General features: G+C 53.4%; 1 protein-coding gene across 7 annotated transcripts in view; it reads left to right on the top strand.

The window, feature by feature from the left end:
- Window positions 1-7,397, top strand: part of LOC127052766 (zinc finger protein 883-like) — a 30,331-nt gene extending 22,934 nt beyond the window's left edge. For 2 of the 7 annotated variants that reach the window (XM_050956750.1, XM_050956748.1), the window contains exons 2-5: window positions 1,039-1,076; window positions 1,610-1,739; window positions 2,527-2,664; window positions 3,990-7,397. In XM_050956750.1, coding sequence (XP_050812707.1) covers window positions 1,053-1,076; window positions 1,610-1,739; window positions 2,527-2,664; window positions 3,990-5,773 — 2,076 coding nt within the window. In that variant the 5' untranslated portion in view covers window positions 1,039-1,052 and the 3' untranslated portion in view covers window positions 5,774-7,397. Of the gene's footprint in view, window positions 1-1,011; window positions 1,077-1,609; window positions 1,740-2,526; window positions 2,665-3,989 lie in introns of those variants that run through there. The other 5 variants (XM_050956753.1, XM_050956752.1, XM_050956749.1 and 2 more) reach the window with 5 other exon arrangements.
- Window positions 7,398-14,018: the final 6,621 nt, after the last annotated feature.

The following is a 14,018-nucleotide window of genomic DNA, read 5'->3' as shown; positions in this document are numbered from 1 at the left end:
AGCAATACAGACAACAACAAAATAGATTCCTTACTAGATCTATTAACACAGAACTTTGAGTAATAATTCATATAAACTACAACATCAAAACATATTTCCCACACCTCTCAGAAGCAGTGCAAAGGCTTGGGGGAGCTAGGGGGTAATGGAGAAGCTGAGGGAGAGGGAAATAATTGCTGGGAAGGATCCTGGAGTGAACTTTGAGTTGTTGGGTGTGGGTGGGAGAAGTATGAAAGAGGGTTTTTTTTTTGAGGGGGAGGGAAGTGATTATTCGGCTTGGGGAGCCTCCCATATGACACCCTGGTTCGCCCTTGGCCTCTCCCATTGAGTCAGGCACTTCTGCCCCTGTGTCCCTGCATCACCCCCCCAGCCCTGTGTGTCCCTGCCCCTGCCCCCCTTTCACCACCACGTGTCCCTGCATCCCCACTTGCATTCTGCACCTGGCTCAATATTAACTCACTAGCTCCTGTGACACCCCAGGCTCCCCTGCCCCCCCATTCTGTCCCTCTCCCCCATGTTCCTTGCCGCCACACCTGACCCCATGGAAGGAGCACTGTGAAGTATCCTCTGACCCCCTCCCCCTCTGGCTGCCGGCGCCTGCCTAACCCAGCTGCCCTGTCTTCTGGTGCCACAGCAGCCCCTAGAGGGCGAAAAGTGTAATTGCAGCGCGTCGCCATCAAAACCTCCTGTACCCACGTGTCCCCGCTCCTCTCCCACAGTCGGGAGCGAACCCAGGAGTCCGGGCTCCAGCGCCCCCCCCCCCGGCACAGCGCGGACCGGGCTGCTCCGTTACAGGCGGCAGGTGCCGTGAGCGAACCCTGGCCCGGAAGGTCCCCGCCCTGGGGCCTCCCCCGGCCGCTGGAGCCGGCAGCGCAGGCGCGGGGCGGAGCGGGCCCGTGCGCAGGCGGGTCCCGGCTGCAGCCCCAGGCCGTGGAGCGGGTGAGAGGCGGCCCCGGGGAGGCAGCAGCAGCAGCAGCAGCAGCCGCCGCCGCCGGGGGGGGGAGTCGCTGCTCGGGCGGAGGAAGCGGCCGGGGCCGGAGCCGAGCCCGGCGATGGCTGCAGCGGGGCCGGCGCAGGTAGGACGCGGGGCGGGGACTCCCCGGCCGGGCACTGCCTGGTCCCGGCTGGGGGCCGAGCCGAGGGGGCCGGGACCCGGGACCCTCCCGCGCTAGTGACCCCGGGGCCGGGGGCTGCAGCAGCCGGGGAGCGGCGCGGGGGGGGGCCCTGGCCGGGTGGAAACGCGGAGCCGAGCGCGGCCCCCTCCCCCGCAGCGCGGCCCCCGCCGGGCAGAGGAGCCTGAGCCGGGGCGGGTTCGGGGCTGAGCACAGGCCTGGGGCGGAGGCGGGGGGCGGAGCCTGTTCCCTGCCCTGGGATTCGGGCCCTTCCCAGCGCCCCGCCCAGAGCCCCGTGGGGAGCCGAGGGCGACTCCTGTCCCGGCCAGCAAGGCCCCGGGTCCCTGGGGGACCAGGGGGGTGGGGAGTCTCCCTGGGTCACAGGTGCTGGGCGGGGGGTTCCCTGGGAGTCGCTCCCCTAGAAACCGTGTCCCCTGCTGAGACTCCGGGCTGGGGGCTGGAGCGGAAGGTGCTGAGTGTGTAACGCTTGTTGCCAGCAGCTCCAGGTGGCGTTTGAGGACGTCGCTCTGTATTTCACCCGGGAGGAGTGGGAGCTCCTATCCCAGCCAGAGAAGCAGCTGTATCAGGACCAGATGCTGAGGAATTACCAGGCCCTTGTTTACTTGGGTAAGGACCAATTTCCCTTCTTTTACTCACAGCTGTGAATTCTGGCACGTTTCCTTGATGCCTCAGCTGCCATATGGTGGCAAATATCAGCCTTTTTCAGGCAGGTTTCCTGTTAAAGGAGAAATCAGGGCTAGAGAGCCTGGATCTAATCTTAGTCTAACATTATGTATCTCAGTCCTGCAACAGAGGTGGTTGCAAACAGCACATGAGCAACAACCGCTTCCAGGAATCCTAGCCCAGACATGGAGAGCAGCAGCTCTGCCTCAAGAACTGACTCTAGACAAATAAGGCAGGAAGAAAACTCTCCTGCTGCTTGTAACAGCTTCACACCTCCCCCAAAAGAACGAACATCATAAATTTAACAACCGTAGAGTTGAGCAATGCTGCATCCTAAGCAAAAGAACTGATAGGTCTGTGTAATGGAGCCACCTTGTGCCACATGACTCAGCCCCCAAAGCAAATTGAGAAGGTTCCATAGCTTCAGAGTATGAACCAAACTTGCCTGGTGGGAGATGGGAAGAAATCTCCTGTAAGGAAGGTTTATATCATTATTCTTCTACTTTGGATCTCTTGGGCTTTCCTCTGAAGCAGTGACTGAGAACAGTGTCCCACTGTGCCAGGTGCTGTGTGAACAGACCTGGCCGAGGTCAGGGCCTCGTCGCATCCAGTGCTGCACAGACACACCTTGACTGAGATCCAGGCCCTGTTGTGCTGGGCTGCACCAACATGTAAATGAATCTCTGCTCCCAAAACTTTAGTGAAAAACTGATTCTTTCCCCCAAAACAGGCTGTTCAGATTCCACACCAGACTTAATCCACCGGATCGAGCTAGGGGAGGCAGAGCTCTGGATCTGGGATGCCGAGGACTCCAGGGAAAGCTCAGGGCCTGAGAGCCCCTGCTCAAGGCCTGAGAGCCCCTCCTCAGGTAAATCATAATAATCCAATCCCTTCTGATTTACACAGCTGCTAGAAGAGGGCTCCTTAACGTAGAAGTGTAACAAGGGGTGCTCTTGGGTGGCACAGCTGAGAGTATCAATTCAAGATGACCTGCTTAGAGCAGGGCAGTCACAGCCCAAGGCTGGGGGTCCTTCACTACTAAGGCACATCAAACCAGCCAAACAGAGAGGATTTCGGTTTCACTCCCCCAGGTAACCAGAAGTCATACAAGCAATTCCCTCAGATAGCCCAATTCCTTTGTATTACCACCAGTATCACTCCTTGTAGGAACAAATGGTTATGAAAACCAGTGTCCCTAGTTAAAGAAAAAGGTTGTCCCGATCCCATAGGACCAAGCCCCAGACCCAGGTCAACATACAATTCGGATGTCACCCACAAATCAGACTCTTTCCAATCCTTTAAAATCTAAAGGTTTATTCATAACAAAAAGAAATATAAATGAGAATTAAAACTGGTTAAATGGAATCAAATACATACAACAATTGCAAAGTTCTTGCTTCAGGCTTGTTTCAGGCTTGGTGGAATTACATCCAGTGCATGGCTGGGTCGTTCAGTCCTTTGTTCTAAACTTCACTTGTAGAGAGGTTACTCCAGAGATACGAATTGGAAGCAGCAATGAAGACAACATGGAGGGGTTTCCAGGGCCTTTTATACCCTCTGCCATGTGGAAGGGCCCCTTTGTCCTTACTGTGGACAATCACAGCAGCAAGATGGAGTTTGGAGTCGCAATGAGCTTGTCTGGCCTTGATATCTATGAATCATAAAATTGTAGGCCTAGAAAGAACCTTGGTAGATCATCTAGCCCAGTCCCTTGAAGTGAGGCAGGGCTAAGTATTATCTTTCTAGATATTCTTTAACAGGTGTCCATCTCACCCAGAGGTGGGCAAACTTTTTGGCCCAAGGGCCACATCTGGGTGGGGAAATTGCATGCAGGACCATGAATGTAGGACTGGAGCAGAGGGTTGGGGTGTGGGAGGGAGTGTGGGGTGTACGAGGGGGCTCAGGGCAGGGGGTTGGGGTGCAGGAGGGGTGTAGAGTGTGGCCAGGGACACGGCAGGGGGTTTGGGTATGGGAGGGGTGTGGGGTGCAGCATGGGACTCAGGGCAAGGGGTTGGGGGGTGGGGTGCAGAGGAGGTTTGGGGTGCGGGTTCCGGCTCAGCACTGCTTACCTGAAGTGGCTCCGGGGTGGCAGCAGCGTACACTGGGGCCAGAGCGGGCTCCCACTTGCCCTGTCCCAAGCCTGGCGCTGCTCTAGAAAGTGGCTAACACCAGGATTGCCACTGATCTCTCCAGCCAGGCTCGGGATCCTGGGAGGAACGCAGGCACAGTCTGAGTGTGGGGAGAGCGCGGCAGGAAAGCAGGATCCCACGGCCCGCAGGGGGATCCATGCACAGGACGCAGTCCATCTCCAGGATAAACTCAGCCAGAGACCAGATGTGGCTACACAACAGAGACTCCCCAGGGGCCGGCGCCTCCACCATTGCATCAACTGCAGCAAGAGGTTCAGCAACCCCTCCGCACTGAACCAGCATCGGTGCATGCACCCCAGGGAGCAACGGTATCGCTGTGCTGACTGCGGCAAGGGCTTTGCACACAGCTCAAGCCTGATAATACACCGGCGCACACACACTGGGGAGCGGCCGCACCACTGTGCTGAGTGTGGCAAGGGCTTTGCACAGTTTGCACACCTGAAAACACACCAGCGCACACACACTAAGGAGCGGCCATACTGCTGTGCTGACTGTGGCAAAGGCTTTGCACACAGCACAAGCCTGAGAGTACATCAACGCACACACACCGGGGAGCGGCCATACTGCTGCACCGACTGCGGCAAGAGCTTTGTACAGTTCGCACACCTGACAGCACACCAGCGCACACACACTGGGGAGCGACCGCACTGCTGTGCTGACTGTGGCAAGGGCTTTGCACAGATCTCAGTGCTGAGAATGCATGAGCGCACTCACTCAGGGGAGCGACCGCACCACTGTGCTGACTGCGGCAAGGGCTTCGCACAGATCTCAGTGCTGAGAATGCATGAGCGCACTCACTCAGGGGAGCGACCGCACCGCTGTGCTGACTGCGGCAAGGGCTTTGCACAGATCTCACAGCTGAGAAGTCACCAGCGCACGCACACCGGGGAGCGGCCACACCACTGCACCATCTGTGGCAAGAGCTTTGCAGACAGCTCAAAACTGAGAATACATCAGCGCACCCACACCGGGGAGCGGCCGCACCGCTGTGCTGAGTGTGGCAAGGGCTTTGCACAGATTGCGCACCTGAGAACACACCAGCGCACACACACTAAGGAGCGGCCATACTGCTGTGCTGACTGTGGCAAAGGCTTTGCACACAGCACAAGCCTGAGAAGTCACCAGCGCACACACACCGGGGAGCGGCCGTACCGCTGCACCGACTGCGGCAAAAGCTTCGTACAGTTCCCACACCTGACAGCACACCAGCGCACACACACTGGGGAGCGGCCGTACAGCTGTGATGTGTGTGGCAAGAGTTTCATCCGTGCCAGCGTGCTGACCAAACACCAGCGCACACACACAGGGGAGCGGCCGCACTGCTGTGGCAGCTGTGGTAAGAAGTTCAGCAGTACCGACAGGCTGTCTCAGCACCTGCGCACCCACACCGGGGAGCGGCCGCATCGCTGTGCTGACTGCGGGAAGGGCTTTGACTATATCTCAAACCTGAGAGCACACCAGCGCACGCACACCGGGGAGCGGCCGTACAGCTGTCCCAATTGTGGCAAGAGCTTCAGCAGTTCCCAAGCAGTGACCAAACATCAGACTGTGCACACCGGGAAGCGGCCATTTGAATGCACTGCCTGTGGCAAAAGCTTTGCACAACGCTCATGCCTAAAAATACACCAGCGCATTCATACCGGGGAGCAGCCTTACAGCTGTGCTTATTGTGACAAATGCTTTTCTCATTTGGGCAACCTCACCCGGCACCAGGCCACTCACACCAACACCCTTGTGTCACTGCCAGGGCCTGAGGGGCTTCTGGCAGCCGATGGGCATGGCACAGTGCCGGCAGATGCAGACCAGAAAGTGGTCCTCTCCCCATGATACCCAGCAGAGAGACTGTGTGGAGCAGGGAAGAGGACTTGGCTGAGTAGTGTGGGGAAGAGCAGACAGGTGGGTAGCTATCCCATGGAGCATCTCTTCCTCTTCTGCCGCTAAGCGTTTTGAGAAGTGAAGAGGAGCTCGACATTGATCTCACCACCCATAGTGGCTACGACACAAGATTGCTTGTGGCATTCACAGAGGTGCTTACCACAGTGGAACACTGCTTTTGGGCTTGGGAAACAAGCACTGAATGGTGGGATCACATCGTCATGCATGTATGGGATAAGCAGTGGCTGCGGAACTTTCAGATGAGGAAAGCCACTTTCGTGGGTCTGTGTGATGAGCTCGCCCCAGCCCTGCAGTGCAAGGACACGAGAATGAGAGCTGCCCTGCCCATAGAGAAACACATAGCGATTGCACTGTGGAATCTGGCTACTCCAGACAGCTACCGATCAGTCGCTAACCAGTTCGGATGGTAAAGTTGACCGTTAGACTTGTGTTGATGGAAGTGTGCACGGCCGTTAATCGCATCCTGCTCAGAAGAACCATGGCTCTGGGCAACATGTGTGACATTGTGGATGGCTTTGCACAAATGGGTTTCCCTAACAGTGGAGGGGTGATAGATGGCACACACATTCCAATTCTGGCACGAGACCATCTAGCCTCCGAGTACATTAATCGCAAAGAATATTTCTCAATGATTCTCCAGGTGCTTGTGAATCACCGTGGGCATTTCACAGACATTAATGCAGGCTGATCTAGAAAGGTTCATGACATGCATCTTTCAGAACACTGGACTGTTCAGGAAGCTGGGACTTTCTTCTTGGACTAGAAGATCACTGAAGGGGAAGTCGAAATATCCATTGGGATCCTAGGAGACCCTGCCTGCACCTTAATGCCATGGCTTATGAAGCCATACGCAGGGAGCCTTGACAGCAGCAAGGAGTGGTTCAGCAACAGGCTGAGCAAATGCAGAATGATGGTTGAGTGTGATTTTGGTAATTTAAAGGCCTGCTAGTGCTGTCTGTATGGGAAGCTGGACCTGGCCGATGACAACATTCCTGTGCTTATAGCCGCTTGTTGTAACCTCCATAATATTTGTGACGGTGTTAGGCCTGAATAAAGATATAGCAGACAAAACCAGGTATGCCAGCCTGACCAAAGTCAGACTGACAGAGGTTTCTGGGAAATCCTTGAGTAGAAAAAATACTGAGAAGCAGCATGTCTCTCAGAGAGCTGGGAAAAAGTGAGATAAGGGAGGGGCTGCATTCCTGGCATAGTACCAGCTGTGCTGTGTTAGGAACAGTTCCTTTGAAGAACTGATAAGAAACCCCAGCTTTCACTTCCTGCTTCTGTTCTCTGTCTGTTTTTAACTCCCCTACATTTCTAACCTTTGGTGCTTGTTAAGATATTAATCACCTAATGCTGTAAAACATGTATACTAAAGATGTCTAGTTTCTAGTTGTTAGAAGAAGGAGGTGGGTTGCTCAAATGAATAATCTATGACGCGATGGAACTGTCTATATAGGCTTATACTAAGATGTAAAGAGCTGGCTGGTTCTCTCTGGAGACAGGCTGCTATTTATTGTCGTGTGCACTCTTCAATAAAGAGCTTTTGATCGGACCTTGCTGGTGTTGCCTGTCTCTCTCACGGTCAGACAACGAACCTCACTGTCTGGGTTCGAGTCCCTGACAACGGGAAGGGTGAAAGGTTCACTCAGGGATGGACCATTGAGGCTCAGCGCCTGGAAGCTGAATTTGAATAGCCAGAGACCAGGGCTATTAGAGGGGCGCAGCACTGAGCCATAAAGAGCAGCTGAAAGCCAGTAATATTTGTTGCTATGCTGTGTAGTGCAGCGCTTGTAATGCGAGTAGGTGACTGCGATTCTTCCATACTATACACTGAGATACACTGCTTTGCATGGCTGTGTTTGCTTTCATTTAATGCAATAACGATTGCTTTCAAACCAAACAAATTCATTTATTAACAACATGCAGAGGAGAGAGACAAATGGTAAAACACATCTTCACTGTGTGGGGTGGGGGAAGGGAGATGTAATGGGTTGGGTCACAGAGATCCGCTTGGGACTGTCACCTGATGTGCTGAAATTACCTCTGAGCCAGTTTTCCCTGCCAGCTTGGGATTTCCAGAACCCTGCCTTGTTGAGCCAGACATGCTAGCCTGCCGCAACACAGATCCAGGGTCTGGGCTATGCCCCCAAAGCTGCAGACTTACTAAAAACAGCTCAGCAAGTTACCTATGTCATGCATGCCAAAGGCGGTACACGAGCTGATTTTCAGTGGGACTCACACTGCCTGGGTCCTGGGAGGCTCTGCATTTTAATTTAATTTTAAAGGAAGCTTCTTAAACATTTTAAAAAGCTTATTTACTTTACATACAACAATAGTTTAGTTATATATTATAGACTTATAGAAAGAGACCTAAAAAGGTTAAAATGTATTAGTGGCACACGAAACCTTAAATTAGAGTGAATAAATGAAGACTCAGCACCCTGCTTCTGAAAGGTTGCTGACCCCTGCTCTAGCCCTAGACACCCAGTTCCCAAAGGGATCCAAACCCCCTTCCCCCCCCCACCAATAAATCTGTTTTACTCTGTATAAAGCTTATACAGGGTAAATTCGTAAATTGTCTGCCCTCTGTAACAGTGATACATATGCACAGCTGTTTGCTTCCCCAGGTATTAATCACTTACTCTGAGTTTATTAATAAATGTGATTTTATTAAGTATAAAAAGTAGGATTTAAGTGGTTTCAATTAATAACAGAACAAAGTAGGACACAAAGCAAAATAAAACAAACTCGCAAATCTAAGCCTAATACATTAAGAAACTGATTACAGGTATCAAGTATCAGAGGGGTAGCCGTGTTAGTCTGGATCTGTTAAAGCAGCAAAGAGTCCTGTGGCACCTTATAGACTAACAGACGTATTGGAACATGAGCTTTCGTGGGTGAATACCCACTTTGTCAGATGCATGGAGTGGAAATTTCCAGGGGCAGGTATATTTATGCAAGCAAGAAGTGGGCTAGAGATAACGAGGTTAGTTTAATCAGGGAAGATGAGGCCCTCTTCTAGCAGTTGAGATGTGAAAGCCAAGGGAGGAAAAACCGCTTTTGTAGTTGGCAAGCCGTTCACAGTCTTTTTGTTTAATCCTGAGCTGATGGTGTCAAATTTGCAGATGAACTGAAGCTCAGCAGTTTCTCTTTGAAGTCTGGTCCTGAAGTTTTTTTTGCTGCAGGATGGCTACATTTAAATCTGCTATTGTGTGCCCAGGGAAATTGAAGTGTTCTCCTACAGGTTTTTGTATATTGCCATTCCTAGTATCTAATTTGTGTCCATTTATCCTTTTCCGTAGGGACTGTCCAGTTTGGCTGATGTACTTAGCAGCAATGCCCCTCTGCTTACAGTAGATGAGAGGCTGGATATGAGTCACCAGTGTGCCCTTGTTGCCAAGAAGGCTAATGGCATTTTGGGCTGTATAAGTAGGAGCATTGCCAGCAGATTGAGGGATGTGATCATTCCCCTCTATTCTGCATAGGTGAGGCCTCATCTGGAGTACTGTGTCCAGTTTTGGGCCCCACACTACAAGAAGGATGTGGAAAAATTGGAAAGAGTCCAGCGGAGGGCAAAAAAAAATGATTAGGGGGCTGGAGCACAAGATTTACGAGAGGAGGCTGAGTGGACTGGGATTATTTAGTCTGCAGAAGAGAAGAATGAGGTGGGATTTGATAGCTGCTTTCAACTACCTGAAAGGGGGTTCCAAAGAGGGTGGATCTAGACTGTTCTCAGTGGTAGCAGATGACAGACCAAGGAGTAATTGTCTCAAGTTACAGTGGGGGAGGTTTAGGTTGGATATTAGGAAAAACTTTCGCTAGGAGGGTAGTGAAGCACTGGAATGAGTTACCTAGGGAAACAACCACAAAAGTTCATGCTCCAATATGTCTGTTAGTCTATAAGGTGCCACAGGACTCTTTGCTGCTTTTACAGATCCAGACTAATATGGCTTGTTTCTGATACTTATTTCCTTCCTTAGAGGTTTTTAAGATCATGCTTGACAAAGCCCTGGCTGAGATGATTTAGTTGGGGTTGGTCCTGCTTTGAGCAGGGGGTTGGACTAGATACCTCCTGAGGTCCCTTCCAACCCTGATATTATATGATTCCACGAAACTTGTCCTGCTGCTGGTAGGACTTGGCCATCTAGAGAGAACAGGAGGATTCAGTCAGCAGGGACTGCCGACCTGCCCCATTCACCAGGGCTGCCATCCTGTGGCTTCAGCATTAGTCCCTGGGGTGACTTGGGGAACAGTCTCAACCTCTCCCCACCCCACTTCACTGCTGGCAGACTCCCTCCTGCCCCTCTAATGGAGCCCCCTCCCTGCATGGGGATGGAGCAGAGGGCTCTGAGAACTTGAGCTGTGTGCCCTCAACATCTGGCTGGGATTCCTGGACGAGATTGTTGCTCACGGGCTGTTTGCAAACGCCACTAATGTGCCAGGACTGAGGTAGGTCATGCAAATAAACAAGTTACACTAAGATTAGCCCCAGACTCTAGCCCTGAGTTCGCCTCCAACAGGGAGCTGACCTGAAAGGGGCTGGCATTTGCCACCACTCAGTGATAGGGTGGCACATGGGTAACCCAACTGTTTCACAGCTGTGAATAAATGAAGGGAAATCAGTCCTTACCCAGGGAAACAAGGACCTGGTAATTCCTCAGCATCTGGTCCTGGCACAGCCTGGACTCCTGCGTTCCCTCCCAGCTCTGGGAGGGGAGTGGGGACTTGTGGGTACAAGAGGGTCCCGGCCAGTTTGTGCTACCTGTGAGGGTCATGGTAAGACATGGGTAGGGCTGTGTAGTGTGTGTCTGTTGTTAGGCTGTGTGATGTTATGTTACAGGAAATCATCCCCCCACCCCGCGGCTGTGTGTGGTGTGTGTGTGTCAGAGCAGCGCTCGCTCTGTGTCTATGCGCATTACAAGCAAGGTGTAGGTCTAGAGCCCTTTGTATAGTGGGGGTGCTGAAAGCCACTGAACCAAACCGTAACCCCTGTATATATTGGAAGCCACTTCAACTGAGGGGGTGTTGTAGCACCCCTGATTCTAGCCCCTGTGGTTCCAGGAGCTCTCACATGGGCAGGATGTTTTTTTTTGTTTGTTTGTTTTTTGTTTTTTTTTACAGGAGCTCTCACCCAGCTGTGTAACATGTGTTTCAGGAGCTCACACACGTCCCTGCCCATCGCCAGGGGGAGGATTGCTGCCCCATACAGATGCTCACGCCCCAGCTGGCTACCCCTGGCCCCTGCCCATTGGGCCAGGCACTGCACACCACAGATGCCACCTACACCAGCCTCAACAAATGGTCCAAGGTTAAACACATCAAGGGCCTGCGGGATGCCCACCGCAGCCGGCTCTTCCAGAAGTTTGCCCTGCTGTGCTTTGCTGTGAAAGCTACGGTGGAGAAAGGGATGGACTCTGGGTGTGACACAGCCCCAGCCAGAGGGGGTGCTAAAGAGCCCAGCTTTGACCACTACCACTGACCCTGTTGCCCCGAACCCCAGTACCCCCTAACCTCTGTTAGCCCAAGGCCAGCACCCTCCCTGGCTGCGGGAGCAGACGATGCTGGTCTGTGGGGTAGTGTCTCTCCTACTCTTATCCTTCCTCCACTGGACCTTTCCTCTGTCCCACAGCACCTCCCCTAAGGTGGCTGGGTCTCTGTCCCCCTCTAGGAACTGCTTCACATAAGAGGGGGGAAGTGCAGTCCCTGTGGTTCATGTGGTCAGAGGTAACAGCTAAGGATAGCTGGAGAGGGGCAGGTGGTTTAGGGCAGGGAGGGTCGCCAGGGGCCTCAGGATGCCTGGGTTCTATCCCTCTCTCTGGGAGGGGAGGGGCAGCTGGTGGGTTATAGTAATGGGGGCTGGGAACTGGGACTGCCCTGGAATAGGAACCCAGCTGTGTCTCCCCCCTCTCTGCTATTTCAAAGGAGGGACCCAACCCTAATCTGAACACCAACCAGGCCAGCATCATCAAGCAGTGCCAAAGCAAGAGCGTGTCCAAAGCATCCACTGTGGTGGCCATCAAGGGAGGGGTACATATCTGAGTCGTGCCAGCCCAGCTCATGGGGCACATGGAGGAATTCTGTGCTATTGCGCACGTGCAGAATTCATGTGCCCCATGTTTTTTTTTTCCATTGCAGAATAATTTATTTTGATGGGGAAGATGAAAACACTGGTCTTCACTCACCCCTTCATACAGCATGAAAGAGTAACAGCCCCTTCCCCACCACAACTTCCCGCATGTCACCGCCAAACTGGGCAAGGGGAGATCTGACCACCTAGGATCGCCCCAGCTTTTAATGAGCTGAAAGGAGGGGCCTGTTCCACAGTATGTACTATTGTATGACTAGTAGGGTTGCCACCTGTCCAGGTTTTGGCTTTTGTGTCCAGGTGCCATTTAGGGTTTCTGGGTGTCTGGTTTTTGGGTTCTGGCAACTCTAAATGGTGCCCAAATCAAAAGTCTGTTTACAAGGCAGGAGGAGGCAGCAGAGCTGAGCAAAGATAAAGGAGCTCAGGCAGGCGTACCAGCAGGCAAGGGAGGCAAACCCTCACTCTGGTCCTGCGCTGAGGACCTACGATTTCTGTAAGGAGCTGGATGCCACCCTTGGTGGCGACTTCACATCCACTGCCAAGAGCCCTGTGGATACTTTGGTGGGGCTGCAGGCGGTGGACAGGTGCACCTGACACGGGAGAGGAGAACCATAGTAAATGTTCATTTTGGTGTTCATGCTGCTCAGTTATATCACGTAGAACTGTTCTTTCCTATGTATACTGTGGAAGTGGGTGAAGGGTTAGAGAAATTAAAAAAGAAAAAGAAAAAAAAGAAAACCCCAAAGCACGTACACACAGCCCCAGTCCCAAACCCCTCCCAGCCCTACGTCCCAAAACAAATAAGCATTCATTCGAGCCAACTTATAAACCACCATAAACATACATTTTGGGGAAGCCGCAGAAGGCCGTCCTGGACTGGAATACCGAGCAAAGGTCTCTGCAAGGGATGCCCCCAAGAGACCCCAGGACATAAAAACCCTCCCAAGAGCAGAAGTAAGTTGGAGATTTGGCAGCAGACCTCTGGGCACCCTTTGCACAGGATAACCTCCTGTCCATCCCCCCGTCCTCTTCTGATGGTACCCCCAGACCTGGCCAGCCTGGGATTGCTTGGCTGTATGAAAGTGGGTCAGGGTTTGAGCACTAACGCTTTTTCCTTACTTTGAGTGACGTGGAAGCAGTTCCTGCACTCACTGCTGATTTTTTAATTATTTTATTAATAAAGCTTTAAAAATTCGTCACATGGTGTGTTCCTGCATCTCATATCTGAACGGTCTTGTGGTCACACACTGATCACCTGAGATCCTAGGGAGATTGGTAACAGAAATCTGTCACAATGCCAAGCAGCTGTTGGGGGGGGGGGGGGGAAGATACCCAGCCACCTTACAGGAGGTGCTGTGGGACAGAGGAAAGGTCCAGCGGAGGAAGGATGAGAATGGGAGACACTACCCCAGGGGCCGTCAACCTATGGCCCGTGGGCCACATCTGGCTCATGGGACCGTCTTTTCTGAGCTCCCAGCTAGGGAGGCGAGCCTGGGCCCCTCCCCTGCTCCCTCTTCCCTGACCACCCTCCCCCCGAGTCTCCGCCCCTCCAACGTACCCTGATCCCTGACTGCCCCCCACGACCCCTGCCCCTTATCCAATCCCACCCCTGCTGCTCACCAGAGCCAGTCACGGCGCTGTAACGCTCCCTGGCAGGAGCAGTGGACTGGAGCGCTAGCAGCATGGCTGCAGGGAAGGGGAGACAGTAGGGGAGGGGCCAGGGCTCGACTCCCTGGCCTGGAGCTCAGGCAAGCCGGACAGGACATGGACAAACTACAGCCCACAGGCCACATCCAGCCTGCGGGACCGTCCTGTCCAATCCCCTGCCCCCTCCCCATTCCCTCCCCTCCCCCACAGCCATGCTGCTAGCGCTCCAGTGTTACAGCAATGTGACTGGCTGTGGCGGGGGTGGGATTGGATAAAGGGTAGGGGGTCACGGGGGCAGTCAGGGAGCAGGGGGCACTGGATGGGGCGGAGACTTGGGGGAGTGTGGTCAGTGGAGGGGAAGCAAGGGAGTGGGGTTCTAGGGGTTGTTGAGGTGGGAATGTGGATTCTGGTCTGGGGGGTTGGGTAGGGAGTGGGGTCCCA

Source organism: Gopherus flavomarginatus, chromosome 5, assembly GCF_025201925.1.
Source record: "Gopherus flavomarginatus isolate rGopFla2 chromosome 5, rGopFla2.mat.asm, whole genome shotgun sequence".
NCBI classification, from domain to species: domain Eukaryota; kingdom Metazoa; phylum Chordata; order Testudines; family Testudinidae; genus Gopherus; species Gopherus flavomarginatus.
The sequence above is the reverse complement of the archived record's forward strand: the minus strand, read 5'-3'. Positions and strand labels throughout refer to the sequence as shown.